The sequence below is a fragment of the Bos mutus genome, chromosome 7 (assembly GCF_027580195.1).
Source record: "Bos mutus isolate GX-2022 chromosome 7, NWIPB_WYAK_1.1, whole genome shotgun sequence".
Taxonomy (NCBI): Eukaryota; Metazoa; Chordata; class Mammalia; order Artiodactyla; family Bovidae; genus Bos; species Bos mutus.
The window spans coordinates 93,812,247-93,827,465 of NC_091623.1; the positions used below are offsets into that span (position 1 = coordinate 93,812,247).

Consider the following 15,219-nt stretch of genomic DNA (forward strand, 5'->3'; position numbering starts at 1 on the left):
GGGAGGCCCAAAAAATAAGAATGAAGGTGTCATTTCAAGGATTTTATTTAAATGGAATCATATACTGTTTGACCTTTGGGATTGGGTTTTTTCCAGTCAGCAAAATTCCTTTGAGATTTGTTCAAGTTGTCTTGTGTATGAAGAGTTCTTTTCTTTTGCTGAGTAATATTCCATGGTGTAGATGCACCTGAGTTTGTTAGCCAGTCATCCGATGAAGGATGACTGGATTGTTTCTACTCTGGGGGCGAACAAAACAGCTGTAAACACTGTACAGGTTTTTGTACAGTGTATAAAATGGCAAAGTAATGAAGATTAACTTGTTTCTGTAGGATAAATGCCCAAGAGTGCAGTTGCTGGATTGTACAGTAATACGGTTGATTTTTGAAAAGTTCTAATGTAAGAAAGAATGAAGAGTCTAACAGGTATCTATCCTTAGTCTTTCATTTCCAGTCAGAGCTACATACATTTGTGGAGTGTCTGCTCTCTGAAGGAGATGGTCAGGTGCTAGAGGTGAAACTTTGTAGAGTCATTCCTTGTTCACAGAGTATCCAGTTAGGGGGCAGTTATGCTTGCTTATGAAAGTTGTTATGTAAGATATGGTGCTGGTGCCCAGTGGGAGCTGGGTCTGAAGGTCTGAGTAGTGGAGGGGGAACAGAAGTATAATTCAGATTCAGGAAATGTTACGAACCAAGAGTATTCATTTCATTATTATTATTTTAATATCTGAAAATACTTAAGACTGGAATAGGAGAATTAAAGCTGGAAATCTGAGATAGCCCCTTTGATTGAGGAACTCGAATATTGTTCTGAGTTCAGGGGCTTTTTTTTCTCTGTAGGAAGTAAGATGCTATTAAATTTTCAAAGTAGTGGAGTTGTTTGTGTGAGTACTCTTTTTACACAAAAGTGTCAAGAAGACAGTTCAGAATAGGCATTTATTTGCTCACATTACTGGTGAGTTCAAGATGGCAGAAGCATGGCATGGTCTGGTGGCTCAACATTTGTTGCAGCCTTTCCCATTTCTTTTTTCTGGTGTCTGATTATCTGTGAGCCCTTGTCTTCCTATATTCTCTGCTGTATTCTCTGCAGGAAGGTTCATAGATAAACCAGCCTCAGTGGTCCTTGGAACTTGCATCAGTGAGTGGAGAGTGTCTTTCTTGATCTTCTTGACAGAAGGTCCCAAGGATGGACTTTGATCCATATGGGGCCATCTGTGTGATTCATTTCACAGTCTTCAGGCCAGTTGCATGACCTACAGCAGATAGATCCCAATGGCCTGGATCCTTTGCGTGTCTCTGATCCCACACCACCTCTGGGAGGTTGGTGGGTGTGCAGGGGTGGGGTGGGAAGGGGGTTGGTCCATAGACTCTTGGGGACTGAGCAGGATTATTAATAGAATGATGGGAGAGTGCCTACTGGAATAATACGTCTGGGTGATTTTTTTAAAAAGTATATGGTCAACATAGATGTAACTTGATCAGATGCTAGTTTTAGGCAAATAATGCTGGCAGCAATGTGGAGCATGCATGTGATCTTGGAAACACATGGAGGAATAAGACAGTTGGGATAGATTAGGCAGAGCATGCACGATCAACTGCTGAACCAGAGAGCTGCTCTGAGGTCAGGAAGAAAGCACAGCCTCAAAAGGACTGGAGAAAGAGAATCAACAGGACCTTGTAACCAACTAAATACACGGGAGTCAAAGGGGCAGAGAGATTTCAGAGGCAGCAGATGATTGTGTAAGATGACACTAATGAAAAGAAATACGACATTTTAGACGGGGTTGCTAATTTAAAAGAGAACCAACCATCTTAGCTCACGTGTGCTAAGCAAAGAGTGGTATGAAAAGATCTTGTTTTTATCACTTCACTTAGTGACCTTTGAACAAGATATTTGTCCTGCTCGCTTTGTCAGTTTTCCTAGGGACAGACAAAATAATCATGAACATCTGAGAAATGTCATGAGAAACTAATAACCAACAGCTGAAAGTCACAAGGCCAGCTGTCTCTGCCAGGAGGACATTACAGATAGACTGGATTCCAGACTGAGGTTCAACCAGAGCTGAGAGGTGACCACAGTACAAGATCTAATCAAAAGTGTTGAGAAGGATATCTGGGATTCTCACTGTCAATTAAGTTGAACAGTTTGGCTCTTGGAACTGAGGGATCACCCATTAGGCCAGAGAAATTCCAGACCTGAAGGCAGGGCCGTGTCTGTCTTCATCAGCTCTTCATACTTGTACTAGACTGGGTTAGCCAAGAGTGTAAAAAAATATAATTCATACTCCAAAACCTCTCCCTGACATGGCTGGGCTGAGTATGAACCATTCAGTCACTATTCCTTCATTCTGTATTCACTGGATGCTGTATTATGTACCAGGTACTAAGATTTGGATTATTGGTCAGAGTCTCTCAAAGTGGAAGAGTGCATTTTTATTATTGAAAATGAGAGTTAGAATTAAGCAAAACCATGAGCTTCCTTTGATTGCTTCAAGTTGGGGGATGTTAGGTAGGAGGAGGAATAGAAGAGCCAGACTTTGAAAACACTGTATTTTGCAGAATCGCGTTTCTTAAGAATGCCTGCCAGAATTTCTCATAGCATATGCTTTGTGGCCTTCTGCTAGTGTCATCCCAAGAGCTGCCCTTGATCCATGTCTTTGAAGAGCGTCAAGAGGAAGAAGATTTACAGCTGCTTAGAAATAGAGTGGCTTCCATGTGTGTACTGTTGGGTTTTTTTCTCCCCCTGAGTGTTAAGTGAAGGTAAATCTTTCTAAAGTTAGACTCAGCATTTAAAAAATATAGATAGCTCTGTCTATGCATGTTCAGTATATGTCTGTCTCTTCATGTACAGATTTTAAATACTTTTTTCTGATTAAAAGTCATAGTAGCAAAGAAGAAATAAAAGTCTTTCAGACTATAATCTTTATTGACTATTTTATCATATTACTGTCACCTTTTAAATGTAGTGTTCCATCATATAACAAAAAATGCTAAGAAATCACATGGTGCATATATGTTGTTTTTGAGCAATCTTCTTTCACATAACAGTATAATGTCTGTTTTCTGTTACATTCTTCTAAAGTATAGTGGGGTTTTTTTGGTCACGTATTGTATAGATGTACTATAATATTTTAATTAGCCTCCTCTTCTCAGATCTGTAGGTTACTTTCAGTTCTTCATGATTCTAGAAAGTGCTCAGGTGATCATCCCCACAGAAGCAGGATAGCATAGGTTATGAGCATGCCTTTTGGAGTTGAGCAAGTTATAATTAAACTGCTTGTCCATTTGACTTTGCACAAATTATTTAAGCCCATCTAGTCTTCTGTCTCATTATCTGTAATAATAGCCTCTGCCTCTGTAATAAAGAGAGGATTAAATAAAAGATGCCTGTGGGTTGCTGAGTCCAAAGTCTCTACATGTTAGTCAATAAATGCTAGCTGTTGTTATTTTAAATTTTATATGCATATTTAATTATTTCCTTAGAGTTTAAGATGTTGAATTTCTGGGTCAAGGTATGTACATGTTTTTAAGGCCTTTAATTGATATTCCCAAACTTGCTGTCAGAGTATCCTTTACTACACACCATTCTCTGTTACTTTTTGCATATAAATTATAAGTATTTAAAAAAATATTCTGGGTGAGATTACCCTTTTTTCTAGGTTTCTTGCTGATATTTATTCTTTTATGAATTGCCTATTTGTGTTGTCAGCCAGTTTTCTATGGATGTATTCATCTTTTAATTTTAAGACATTCTTATATATGGAAGCTATATTACCAATATTTTCTTTCAGATTATAATTTATTTTGAACTTTATATGGGTACTTTTGTTTTTGTTTTGTCTTATGAATATTTATAATATTTTTATGAAGTCCTAGTCTTTTTCATAGATGGATCGTGCCTAAAAGACCTTCCCCATTCTAGGACTGCAAAAATTTTGTTTTCCTTAAAATCCATGTGAAATATATCCATGAAGAATGAAAACTAACCCTCCTTTTCCTCAAATACTTACGCAATTGACAAGTAACCATATGTCAATGAGGAGGAAAATTTTCCCTTTCTGTTATTTTATTTTTTAAACATGTTTTTTTTGATGTGAACCTTGTTTGAAGTCTTTATTATATTTGTTATAATATTGCTTCTGTTTGATATGTGTTTTGGTTTTTTTGGCTGAGAGGCATGTGGGATCTTAGGCCCCTGACCAGGAATCAGACCCACACACCCTTAATCACTTAAGTCTTAACCACTGGACTGCCACGGAAGTCCCTCCATTGCTTTAAATATCACCATTTAGTCCTTCTCTTATACATATTGGGGTCCAGTGAAGGAGTTTTCACACATGGTTTTCTAAAGAAAAGCAAATTCTCTAAGAAAAGCAAATTCTCTTTCTGTTTGTTAATATTAAGAATTCTTCAATTCTTAATATTTTAAAAACATAAATTATCTTCATTTTTCATCTTTCTAATGTTGCTTTCTGTCTTGATTCTTTGCATCATAAGCAAACATTCTAAAATTTGCACCCCATATCCATGCCATTTGTTTTAATTTCTTTGGGGCTGTTTTTTTTTTTTGCTATTTATAATGCATGTTTTAATTTGTTAATTGAATTATCAGTGTTTTTACTGACTTATTTTAGCTCTTTTCATTTCTACCTTTCTGCCTTCTACATTTCACCTTTATTATTTCAATGTCTCTTTTTTTTGCTTTGATGTCTTATTTCACAGCATCCATATTTTTCTGAATTTTATTTATAATGTAGAACAGATGCTTTCTGAAATGTTTTTGAGTGCTTTGGTTTCTGTGTTTTATGTGAACAAGTATTTTATCAGCTTTTTAATCTTCTTTTTAAATCCACCTGAACACAGAGTGGTTATAAACCTTTGCAGTTGAATTCATTGTGAGTAGACTCTCCTTATTCTGCTGCTGTTTTCATGATTCCTATTAGAACCATCCTGTCACATGAAATTAGAGCACTATTATACATGATTCCATCCACGTTTCTGGTACTCTGAAATTTTTCATTTAGTGTGGACCTACCTGTACTCATGAAAAGGTTTCTCCTGGTTCTGGTTGGTCGTGGTTGTGAGTGAAGTGGAGTTACTTCCTGGTTAATCTGAAGTATGCTGTGGTTATTCATTTGTCATTCTCATATTTGTTCTAGAACTTTCCCCTCCTGAATTCACTTCCTTTTGTATAAGCAGACACACCTCCACTTCTGTCACAGTCTCATCTCACTGCCTGGATTGCAGTCTCGACACTGAGCTGTGCTGTGGTGGGATGGGTGCAGCGCAGCGTGGCCCCCCTCCCTGGGGTAGTGTGGGCTGTACCTCAGAGCGGGCAGAAAACAGTCACCCATCACATAGTTCCCCAAGGTGGGTCTTCCTCTGGGCTTCTCCTAAACTCTGCCTGGTGGATGATCCTCTAGGGACAAGTAGAATGTTGATTGTGAGCCTTATTTTCTGTGCTGTTGAAACTTTCTGTCCCTGTGTGTGTGTGTATGTGTGTGTGTGTGTGTGTGTGTGTGTGTGTGTCTTTATAGTTTCTCACAGTGATGTTGAGGGAATGCAAGTTTAGTGTTGCTCTTTTTTTTCTTCTTATCCTGTAACTTTATCCTGTTTTGTCTTTTGGGTTTGTTTTTTTTTTAACTAATATTTAAGGTTAGTGCTACAGAGAACACATGGAAGGTTTGAATTGCTATGCTTTAAAGCACCAGGTCACAGTAGCGTGCCTCACTCTCTGAACTCTGATCCAACCATGAACCATCCTTCTGACTCCTCTGGGGCCTTTTTTCTGTGCCTTTCCTTTCTCACACCCTTCACAGAGTATCATAAATAAAAGCAAGCAAAGCTTCTTTCTGAAGAAATGCTGAAGTAATAGATATGCTTATGACAACTTCTAAGATGTAAAGGCTTGCAGAAACGGCCCCAAATCTTTGAAGACTAGCAGAGAAGAAGCCCTGACATTGTGCACTTCCAATTTTACTCAACAGTAAAGGAGAGCAGACAAATGCTGACCAGAACTGGGAGCTAGTATACTGTTTGGATGGAGGATTGACCCATCTGAGAGCTAGTAAGGGCACTATTCACCACAGTCCCAAGTTCCTAGAGAACGGAGGCCACAGATGGACACTCCCCTTCTTCTCTGCTCCACCCACCGTCACCTTTGCTTACAGGGATGCTTCAGGCAGGTTCTTCTAAGACAGAGACATGAGACAGCAACAGCATTTGGGTCTTAGAACAGATGTGGCTATAGATATTCTGGATTCTTAAGCACTAGATATGGAAAATGATTAAAGTTTTTAAGAGGTACAGCTTTTATAATCAGAAAATAATTTGATAAACAGATTTGCTTATCAAGTTGCTAAGCATCGAATCTAGTCTTGAAAGAATTGCCTATAGGATAAACAGAAAAAAATCTTAATTCTTTAGACTTAAAGGATAGTATTCTTAGCGAAGATAGTATATTTACATAAATATCTTTCTCAAAGATGTAATGGAGAATGAATATTGTGAAAGACTCAAGATTTTAGAAAAAGACAAAAAACAAAATACAACTAATGTTTATATGCAGGAAATTCAAGACTGTATGGTAAGGAATGACATATAGATCAGTGGAACAGGCAAGAGAATCCAGAAATAGGGTCCACATATATATGGTCATTTAATTTGGATAAAGATGTCAAAGTAGTTTAGTGGGGGAAACGACAGTCCTTTCAACGAATGGTACTAACGTAATTGGACATCTATATGAGGAAAAAGAAATTCAACCCTTATCTTAAACTATGTACAGAAATTGACTCAAAATAGGCAAATGATCCTAAACCTAAGAGATAAAACTGTTAAACTTCAAGATTTAGGAGAGAATCTATCTTTGCTATCTTGTTTTAGAAAAGATTTCTTGGCTAGAACACAAAAAGCGGGAACCATGAAAGAAAAATCTGATTAACTGAACCTTATCCTTTTTTTAAAAAATCTGCTCTTTAAAATATATTAGGAAAAAGAAAAGACGAGTTACAGATCAAGGGAAAATATTTGTAAAATATATATCTTAATAATGATTTATAGCCTGAATGTATTAAAAATAACTTGCAATTCAGTTTTTAAAATGGACACGAGATTTAAACAAATAGTTCACCAGAGAAAATATATAGATGACCAAAAAGCACATAAAAAGATGACCAACATCATTAGTCATTAAGGAAAATCAAATTTTAAAAATGAGTTATTTCTACATACCTAATAGAGCTAAAATTTCAAAATTAAACACATGGTTGTATCATGGGTTGACAAATATATGCAGCAACTAGAGTTCTCCTGTTGGCTCCTGCAAATGCAAAGTAGCCCAGCTATTTTGGAAACCATTTGATAGGTTTGATAAAGTTGAACATATTTACCATATGACCTACTCCTACATATTTTTACCCAGTTCTACCCCTGAGTATTTACTCAGGAGACAAAAAAGTAGTTCATAAGACCCATTGCAAGTATTTATAGCAGCTTTATTCATAACAGTCAAAAATTGAAAACAGCACAAATTCCTTCAACTAGGCAGTGGATATGCCCATAAAATTGAAAACTACTCAGTAATAAAAGGATTGAACTACTTGTATATGCAGGAACATGGTGAATTTCATGAGTATTATGCCATGGAAAGGGGTTGCCAGGGGCTGGAGATGGAGGGAGGGGAGTGACTGTGGAGAAAGAGGCACAAGAGAGTTTGGAGAGGGTGTGAGGAAAATGACTTATATCTTGATTGTGGCAGTGGTTACATGAATATATATATTTGTCAAAAATCATGGAACTGTATACTTTAAAAAGGTGAGTTATACTTCAGTAAATTTGACTTTAAAACACACATGCAAGAGAGGATTCTCAATTTTCCTGCTCAGACAGAAATGCAAATTAAAGTAGATGACCTGTTTTTCTTTAACCTATCAGAGTGACTAAGATCAAATTGTTTGATTCTTCATTGTTGTCAAGGAATTGAGGGAGTCACACTCATTCTTAAATGTAATGGTATAACCTCTGAGAGGTAGTTGAACAGTATCTTTCAAAATTAAAAATGCACTTTCTTTTTGACTCAGAAATTCCACTTAGAGGAATTTTTTCTGTAGGTAAGATAATCTACAAGGGAACAGTGGTTTATATCATTGTTTACCATAGCAAAATCTAGGGAACAACCTGAATCTCTTTGAATGGGGGCGTTAAGTATGGTACAGTGAAGTACTGTGAGTTAGATACCTTTGCCTACTAATAGGAAAGTATTTCTTAAGATATTATGAAATGAAAATAGCAGTGCGCAGAATGGCGTCTAGAGGGCGCTTCCATTTGTGGTTTTAGAAAGCTGTACATAGTCACTTAACTGCTTGTTCATGTACATACTGCTAGAGGTCACATACACATGCACAAAGCTGGTATTTTGTTTTTAATTAATTTATTTATTTTGATTGGGAGATAATTTCTTTATAATATTGTGCTTTTTTTTGCCATACATCGACATGAATCACCCACGGGTGCACATGTGTCCCCCCAACCTGAACCCCCCTCCCACCTCACTCCCCATCCCATCCCTCTGTGTTGTCCCAGAGCACTGACTTTGAGTGCCCTGCTACATGCATTGAACTTACACTGGTCATCTGTTTTACATATGGTAATATACATGTTTCAGTGCTATTCTCTCAAATCATCCCACCTTCGCCTTCTCCCACATAGTCCAAAAGTCTGTTCTTTACATTTGTGTCTCTTTTGCTGCCTTGATTGTAGGATCGTCATTACCCTGTCTAAATTCCATATACATGCGTTAATATACTATATTGGCAGAGAAGGCAATGGCACCCCACTCCAGTACTCTTGCCTGGAAAATCTATGGACAGAGGAGCCTGGTGGGCTGCAGTCCATGGGGTCGCTAAGAGTCGGACACAACTGAGCGACTTCACTTTCATGCATTGGAGCGACTTCACTCTCTCTTTCATGCATTGGAGAAGGAAATGGCAACCCACTCCAGTATTCTTGCCTGGAGAATCCCAGGGACAGCGGAGCCTGGTGGGCTGCCGTCTATGGGGTTGCACAGAGTTGAACACGACTGAAGCGACTTAGCATTAGCCTTAGCATACTGTGTTGGTGACAAAACTGGTATTGAGTCACCTCTAGCTGGGGAAGTTTTGCTTTTGATGTATATGTATTTGTTTTGTGTGTGTGTGTTTTTTTTTTTTTTTTACCCCATGCGTGTATTACCTTCACAGTTAAAGAGAAAATATTTTAATATGCATACATTATAATGTAGCATTAGGAGATTAGTCATGTATTGGTGACTTTCCTAATCCCTTCACCCAGAAGATCCCTAGTAACTTTGTCAACAGCACAACAGTGGATCACTGGATCTTCTGTGATCCAGTATGACATTTCTAAGACCATTCCCCCCTTGTAACCATCACTTCCAACCCATATCTCCTACTTTTCTGAATTCATGCAGGGAGTAGGTTGAAGAGGAAATGCCTCTACCTATGTGATACCTTTCTGTACATTGGACTGCTCCTCTAGCTTAGGTCAGTGTTACTAAGTCCACAATCAGCAAGTGACCTGGTGGAAAGAAATGTGCTGAGTTATGAAGGAAATTGTCAATTATGTCTCTGTATCATATGCAGGTGCTGCCAGAAAGCTTCCGTAAGTGAGGGGCACTTTGGTAGGGAGGGGTATCAGTTCTTTCTGAAAATGGGGTAGTTTGGGAGGCTGTATTCAATTTAGTTTGGACATTAAATGAATTAAAATGAACGTACTCAAGTTATGAACTTTGCCTCATCAGTGCTATAAAAAGCCCTTTAGCCTGGCTGTAATTTGACTCTCCTCTCTGTAATGTTACACAATATTCCTATGGTTACAGAGCCCGAATAAGTGGAAGCTAATCATTAGTTTGCTAAATGTGGTTCATGGAACAGTTCACAACTCCCAGACCTGCCAACTGCTGCTTATTTAGTGTCATGTTCACTGTTCTTGGGTAGAAGTTGGTTTGTTCCTCAGAAAAATGTACAGTAACGTTTGTCTTGCCTCCAAGAACCATGCACTGTGGCAGCTTTCCATGTGTCTTGGGGATGGGGAGGGAGGAAGGTCATGGTAAGCAAAGTTGTTTGGTACCTACACTTCCACAGGAAGAAACTAACCGTTAAGGGAGTGTAAGATGGCAAAGCCAGAAAAGAATTAATGTTATGCCATTCGGAGCCAAACATTTACTGAACCAGGGCCCTGTCAGAACACACTGAGAGCAGTAGATACCAACTGGATTTGTGCCCTTACTTGGGGATTAGGGCCTAAATCCTTAAGCCACTCATGATTTTTGACCTCTTCTTACTAGGATGAAAGTAAATGGAAAATGTGTCATGCCCACCTGTGGACTCATTTCCAGCTGCAAGGCTGTGGGTCCTGCAGGAGGATCCTCTTTTCTTCTGAGACTGTCCAGAAAGAGAGAGTCTGGTTGCTGTCTCCATTTACCTGCTACAGCATTTAGACCTCTTTGGATTGTAAAGAACAGAGAACCTGACCTTAACTGGCTTAAGCAAAAAGGGACTTTTTTGGCTCATTTGATTAAAAAGGCATGGTGATCTACAGGGGCTCAAACCATGTCATCCAGACTCTCAGCCTTTCCCCGTGGCTTTGTCTGTCAGACTGTACTCTCAGGCTCCACGTGGTGGCATTCAGAGCAGCAGTATCATCCCCCAGGTGCACAGCGAGTGCCTTTTCTTCTTTCCTAGAGAAGTCCTGGACTTCATGCTGACTGGCCTGGCTTAGGTCTTGGACCATCCCTGAACCAGTCCCCGGGTTCAGAGACATCTCATCCTCTCCCCACCCCCCAACCTGGAAGACTGGGGCCTCACCTGAGCATGGGGAGTAGGTGTAAGAAAAGGGTAGCAGCCCAGCTAAAAATGAACTGAACTGCTGTGCAGAAAGAAATGGCAATGGGAGCTGGGAGGCAAATTGCTAGAAGTTGGATTGTCCATTCAATGCACTGAGAGACTGTGCTTCTGACTTCTTGCCAGCCAGAATCCAGGTTTCTGCTGGTTTATGAAACAGTTCATGTTTCCCAGCCTCTGCCTCTCTTGCCTGCCTGTGTGTTGCTCAGAAAGACTACAAGAATTATCTCTTCTTTTACAGTATACATTTATCTGAAATACACAGATTTGTTTGGAAGTATACACAGAAGAAACGAAGAAATGATCAGGAGTTGATATAATTATGGTGTTTTTTTTTTTTTTTTCCCACATCTTGGTTTAGGGCAATTTAAGATATATAAGTAATGGAATCAAGTCATAGTTTAAAAAAAAAAAACACAATTCTGCCACTCTCCAACCACGCTTTTCTTTTTACAATATTGTCTTTCAGCTTTCATTCATTTGAGTTTCTCACAAAACTTTAAATCTTTTTTTTTTTTTTGACTTTGCATGATAATTCAGGCATTTTCCATTTTGCAATGTAGTTATCATTTTCATGTAAATGTAGCATGCTATTCCATCAGGAATAGACCACGATTAATTTAATCATTCTATCATTGACTGTTTAGGTTGTTCTTTTAAAATGTATTCTGGTGTTATCAAGAGTAGTGTAGGTTGGACATTTTGAGTGTATGTAACTTTCTCATGTCTTATCTAATTTCCTGAGGATGGGTTGTGAGAAGTGGGATTACTGTTTCAAAGTGTATAAACATTTTTAGGACTTGATATATATTGCCAAATTTCTTCTCACATCTCTTGCACTAATTCATCTGCGTCCAGCAGTTTCTGAGAGGATCAGTTTCACTGCATTTTTGCCAACAGTAGATATTTGGATTTTTAAACAGTTTTATAATTCCGTCAGGAAAAACTAGCTGTCATTTTTGTTTTTACTTTGGATTTCCTTGTTTAGTAGGCAGGTTGAATGCTTTTATGTATGGTTGTCTTTTAGCTATATTTTCTGCTCTGTTTTACCCATTGTCTTGTCTTCTCTTTAGACCCCAAAACAGCTTCTGAAACAGAAATGGATATCTGTGCCGAGTGGGAGATAAAGACCATCACTAGCGCTTTGAAGACCTACCTAAGGTAGGGACTTTCCATTTGCAGGGCATGGTGCCAGCTTGTTATCATGCAATCAAGAAGAAAGCAGTTTTATTTTCAGCCTCCAGAGGACTGTTGGGTGGGAGTTTGAGATGTGGAAACAGCTTATGTGTGGGTGCAATTAGCTCAGCTGGTCAAACCAATTATAAATCATCCAGAGTTGATGGATTGCCATTGTGCAACGGTGCCATGAGTGATTTAGGAAGCTTTGCTCTTTTTGAGAAGCTACTCTGATGATCAGCCTTTAACAGAGCCTCAAATATGGTATTTCCTGTAATGCTTGGGTAATCAGCTAAGAAAACAAGGAATCACGGATCCCATTGTGTTGAGAATGCGTGATTACATACCCTGTGTATTCTGAGAGTTCTGCACCTTGCATGGATACAGTGTATTGCTAATGTTGCTCCTTAAAAATGAGAACTTTAATGGTACTCCTTTTTAACTCCTTCTGCTTAGATTGGAAAATATGACTTCATTGACAAGAAGACTGCTTTTCTTGTAATAATACATGTGTTACTCCTGCTGCCTCCTACCCTTCCCTTGGTTATTAAGGGAGTGGGTGATTGACTAGCTGCTCACATCTCAGTTTCCAAGTAGACTGAAAGGCATGCTAGATGTGAAGCATAGGGATGCTATAGTTCTCCACTGTGGTCCCTCTTGAACAGGAAAGTGGGGGGTCTAGTCATAAAGAAAGAGGAGAACTATAATGGTGAATTACATAAGCATTTGTACAAGTTTGTTAAGATTTACTTGGCTCGAAAGCCACAGAAAAGGAATTGGTGATGCCAGTTTTATTGGCTGTTGGGGAATTGCTGGGAGGCTCTTGGTATCAAGAATAAGATGTCATGTAAGTGATGACTAAGAGTTGAATCAGGGGATCCAATGAAAATAAAATGAAATCTGAACCAAGGACCATAGATAATCTGTTGAGAAGCTTATTGTTTGGACTATCAGTAAAAATACTCAAGTTTACAGTTAAACATATTCCAAATATTACCATAATAGATTACATAAAGCCTAGATGCTAGAGGTTATCTGTGCACTTATCTGTGCATCTTGATATTGATTAGCTAATAGTATGTATAAAATATATATATTTTTTATGATAGCAGGTAAAATTTGATTATGTCATGCCTAATACTAAGGGTTCTAACCCTTTGGCATACTGGAGCAATACTCCATAGTGAATTTGCTATAAAAACCCCTACAAAAGTCTCTCATAGTGTTTCCAGATGAAGTGATTAATAACAAGCTGCCAGGAAGACAAGAGTTTAAGAGCTGATGATTGCAAATGTTGGGTTAGTTGCCTGTATTTCAGGCACATCTTAAAATGCTCTTGTTGTGGGTGAGTCATTGACTGAAAAGGAAATCTCTCAGTTTGTGCTAGACTTCTGCATTAGCACTTTTCTGGTTTGTGACTGTGAAACGTAAGTTTTGTCTGTTCCCTTAAAAAAGGAGAAAGAATGAACATTTCAGGTGAAATCTCAGGACCCTCTCAAAGGGGAAACTAAGTTGAACTAAACTGAGTTGCTTTTGTTTGCCCATGATCTTTGTCTTTGAGAAATGTAACACAGTGGGTAGTGGGAATAGGATTGCTTTTGTTAAACTGACTAGTGTATATCCTTTTATTCCAGAATGCTTCCAGGACCACTCATGATGTACCAGTTTCAAAGAAGTTTCATTAAAGCAGCAAGTAAGTTTTCTATTTGCCACAATTTTAAGGGAAAGGGAATAAATTTGTCTATTTCAAAGAAAAGTATCCCCAAATAAGTATTACCTAACCCCTTGTATTCTGTGTGTAAACTACCCACATTCACACTCATAAGATTGTCACAGAATGAAAGCAAAACCCAGTCGGGTTTTGCTAAGGACCCTGTGAGCGTACTGAGTTTACAGTAGAGGGGAAAAGCTTCAGAAGTGAGTACTTGGGGGGTAGTGGTACAGGGAAGGGGTGAGGTGAAAAAAGCAAATTTGACTTTGTAGTTTTGATTATTGGAGTTCTAACTCCTGGGGCCTTTGCCGGCCCTGGAGGTAACATTTTTCGGAACGACTCAGACTTTGCCCATTACCTAAATTGAGCACGGGATGTTTCCCTGAATCCGACACCGTTTATATAACTTCTCAGTCCTCTTTTCCATCATGGCTGGCATTTACAGCTTCTGGTCAGTCTTCAGCTATATCATGCAAGCCTGGGCGTTATATTACTGGTATTAAAATACATAGGGATTAGGTGCAAGCTACCCTAAGCATACTGGAATCTTTCTACGTGGGGCAGGGCTCCTGTAAGGGGAAGTAAGATTCTCTATCAGATTTAAATCTGGCACAAATCCCCACCGTGCTGTTATGTCCGTAGTATGTGCTTTTCCTTGCTTCCTTTAAGCCATCTGAGTTTGTTTACACTGGTAGCTGCTACTGGCCTCTTTAAAGAATACCTTGTGTCCTGGTGGCCTTATCCATGCAGAGTGGCCCCCATAAAACAGGAGAAAGACCTGGGAGAAGGCTGAAAGTAAAGATGGTGTTTATGTGATTTCTTTCTCAGAGAAATTTCAAACTCATAGCAACCATTCTTTAATTAAAACTCACCTCAGAGCTATAAATAGGTGTGGTGAGTGCCATCAATCTGTTTCCCAGAGACATGAAGCCACGTACCCAAGTGCAACCATTAGAATGTGACAGATCACGATTTAGGTTACAGGTTGGCAGAAACATTTCCTTATTTTATCTGCCATTCCTTTCTTCTCCATGGCTGGTTGTTTCATGTGACTTGGAAATAACTGGACATTTCCTTTGATGTCTTTGATGCAGTCTTGAGATGTTATTTTGATATTTGAGACCCTTGCAGTGTTGTTCAGGTACAATTTGTTCATCACTTAATGAGTGTATAAAGTTCCTTCCTTCCTTGAAACAAAGTTGCCACTCTAGGGAGCCAGCCACTCTCAAATTTATTCCCACTCCTGAGTGAGGAGGTTCCATTTCCTTATGTCATCGTCTTGGCTTGATTTTTTGGACAGTCTTATTTTTTCATGAACTTTGTCAGGGAAACCATTATTAAAAGCACTTCTAGATCCAGTCAGTCTAGTCATGAGTACACAGAACAGGGTCTTATCTGTGAGAAATCTTCTCTCTCTTGTGCCCCACTTTTATTT

The 15,219-nt window shown here is 38.7% G+C and overlaps 1 protein-coding gene across 5 annotated transcripts in view; it reads left to right on the forward strand.

Moving 5' to 3' along the window:
- The window catches only part of ARHGAP26 (Rho GTPase activating protein 26), a 475,515-nt gene that overhangs the window by 298,312 nt on the left and 161,984 nt on the right, over positions 1-15,219 (forward strand). For all 5 annotated transcript variants that reach the window (XM_070374544.1, XM_005904294.3, XM_070374543.1 and 2 more), the window contains exons 15-16: positions 11,971-12,058; positions 13,708-13,766. In XM_070374544.1, the coding sequence (XP_070230645.1) occupies positions 11,971-12,058; positions 13,708-13,766 (147 nt within the window). The remainder of the gene's footprint in view (positions 1-11,970; positions 12,059-13,707; positions 13,767-15,219) is intronic.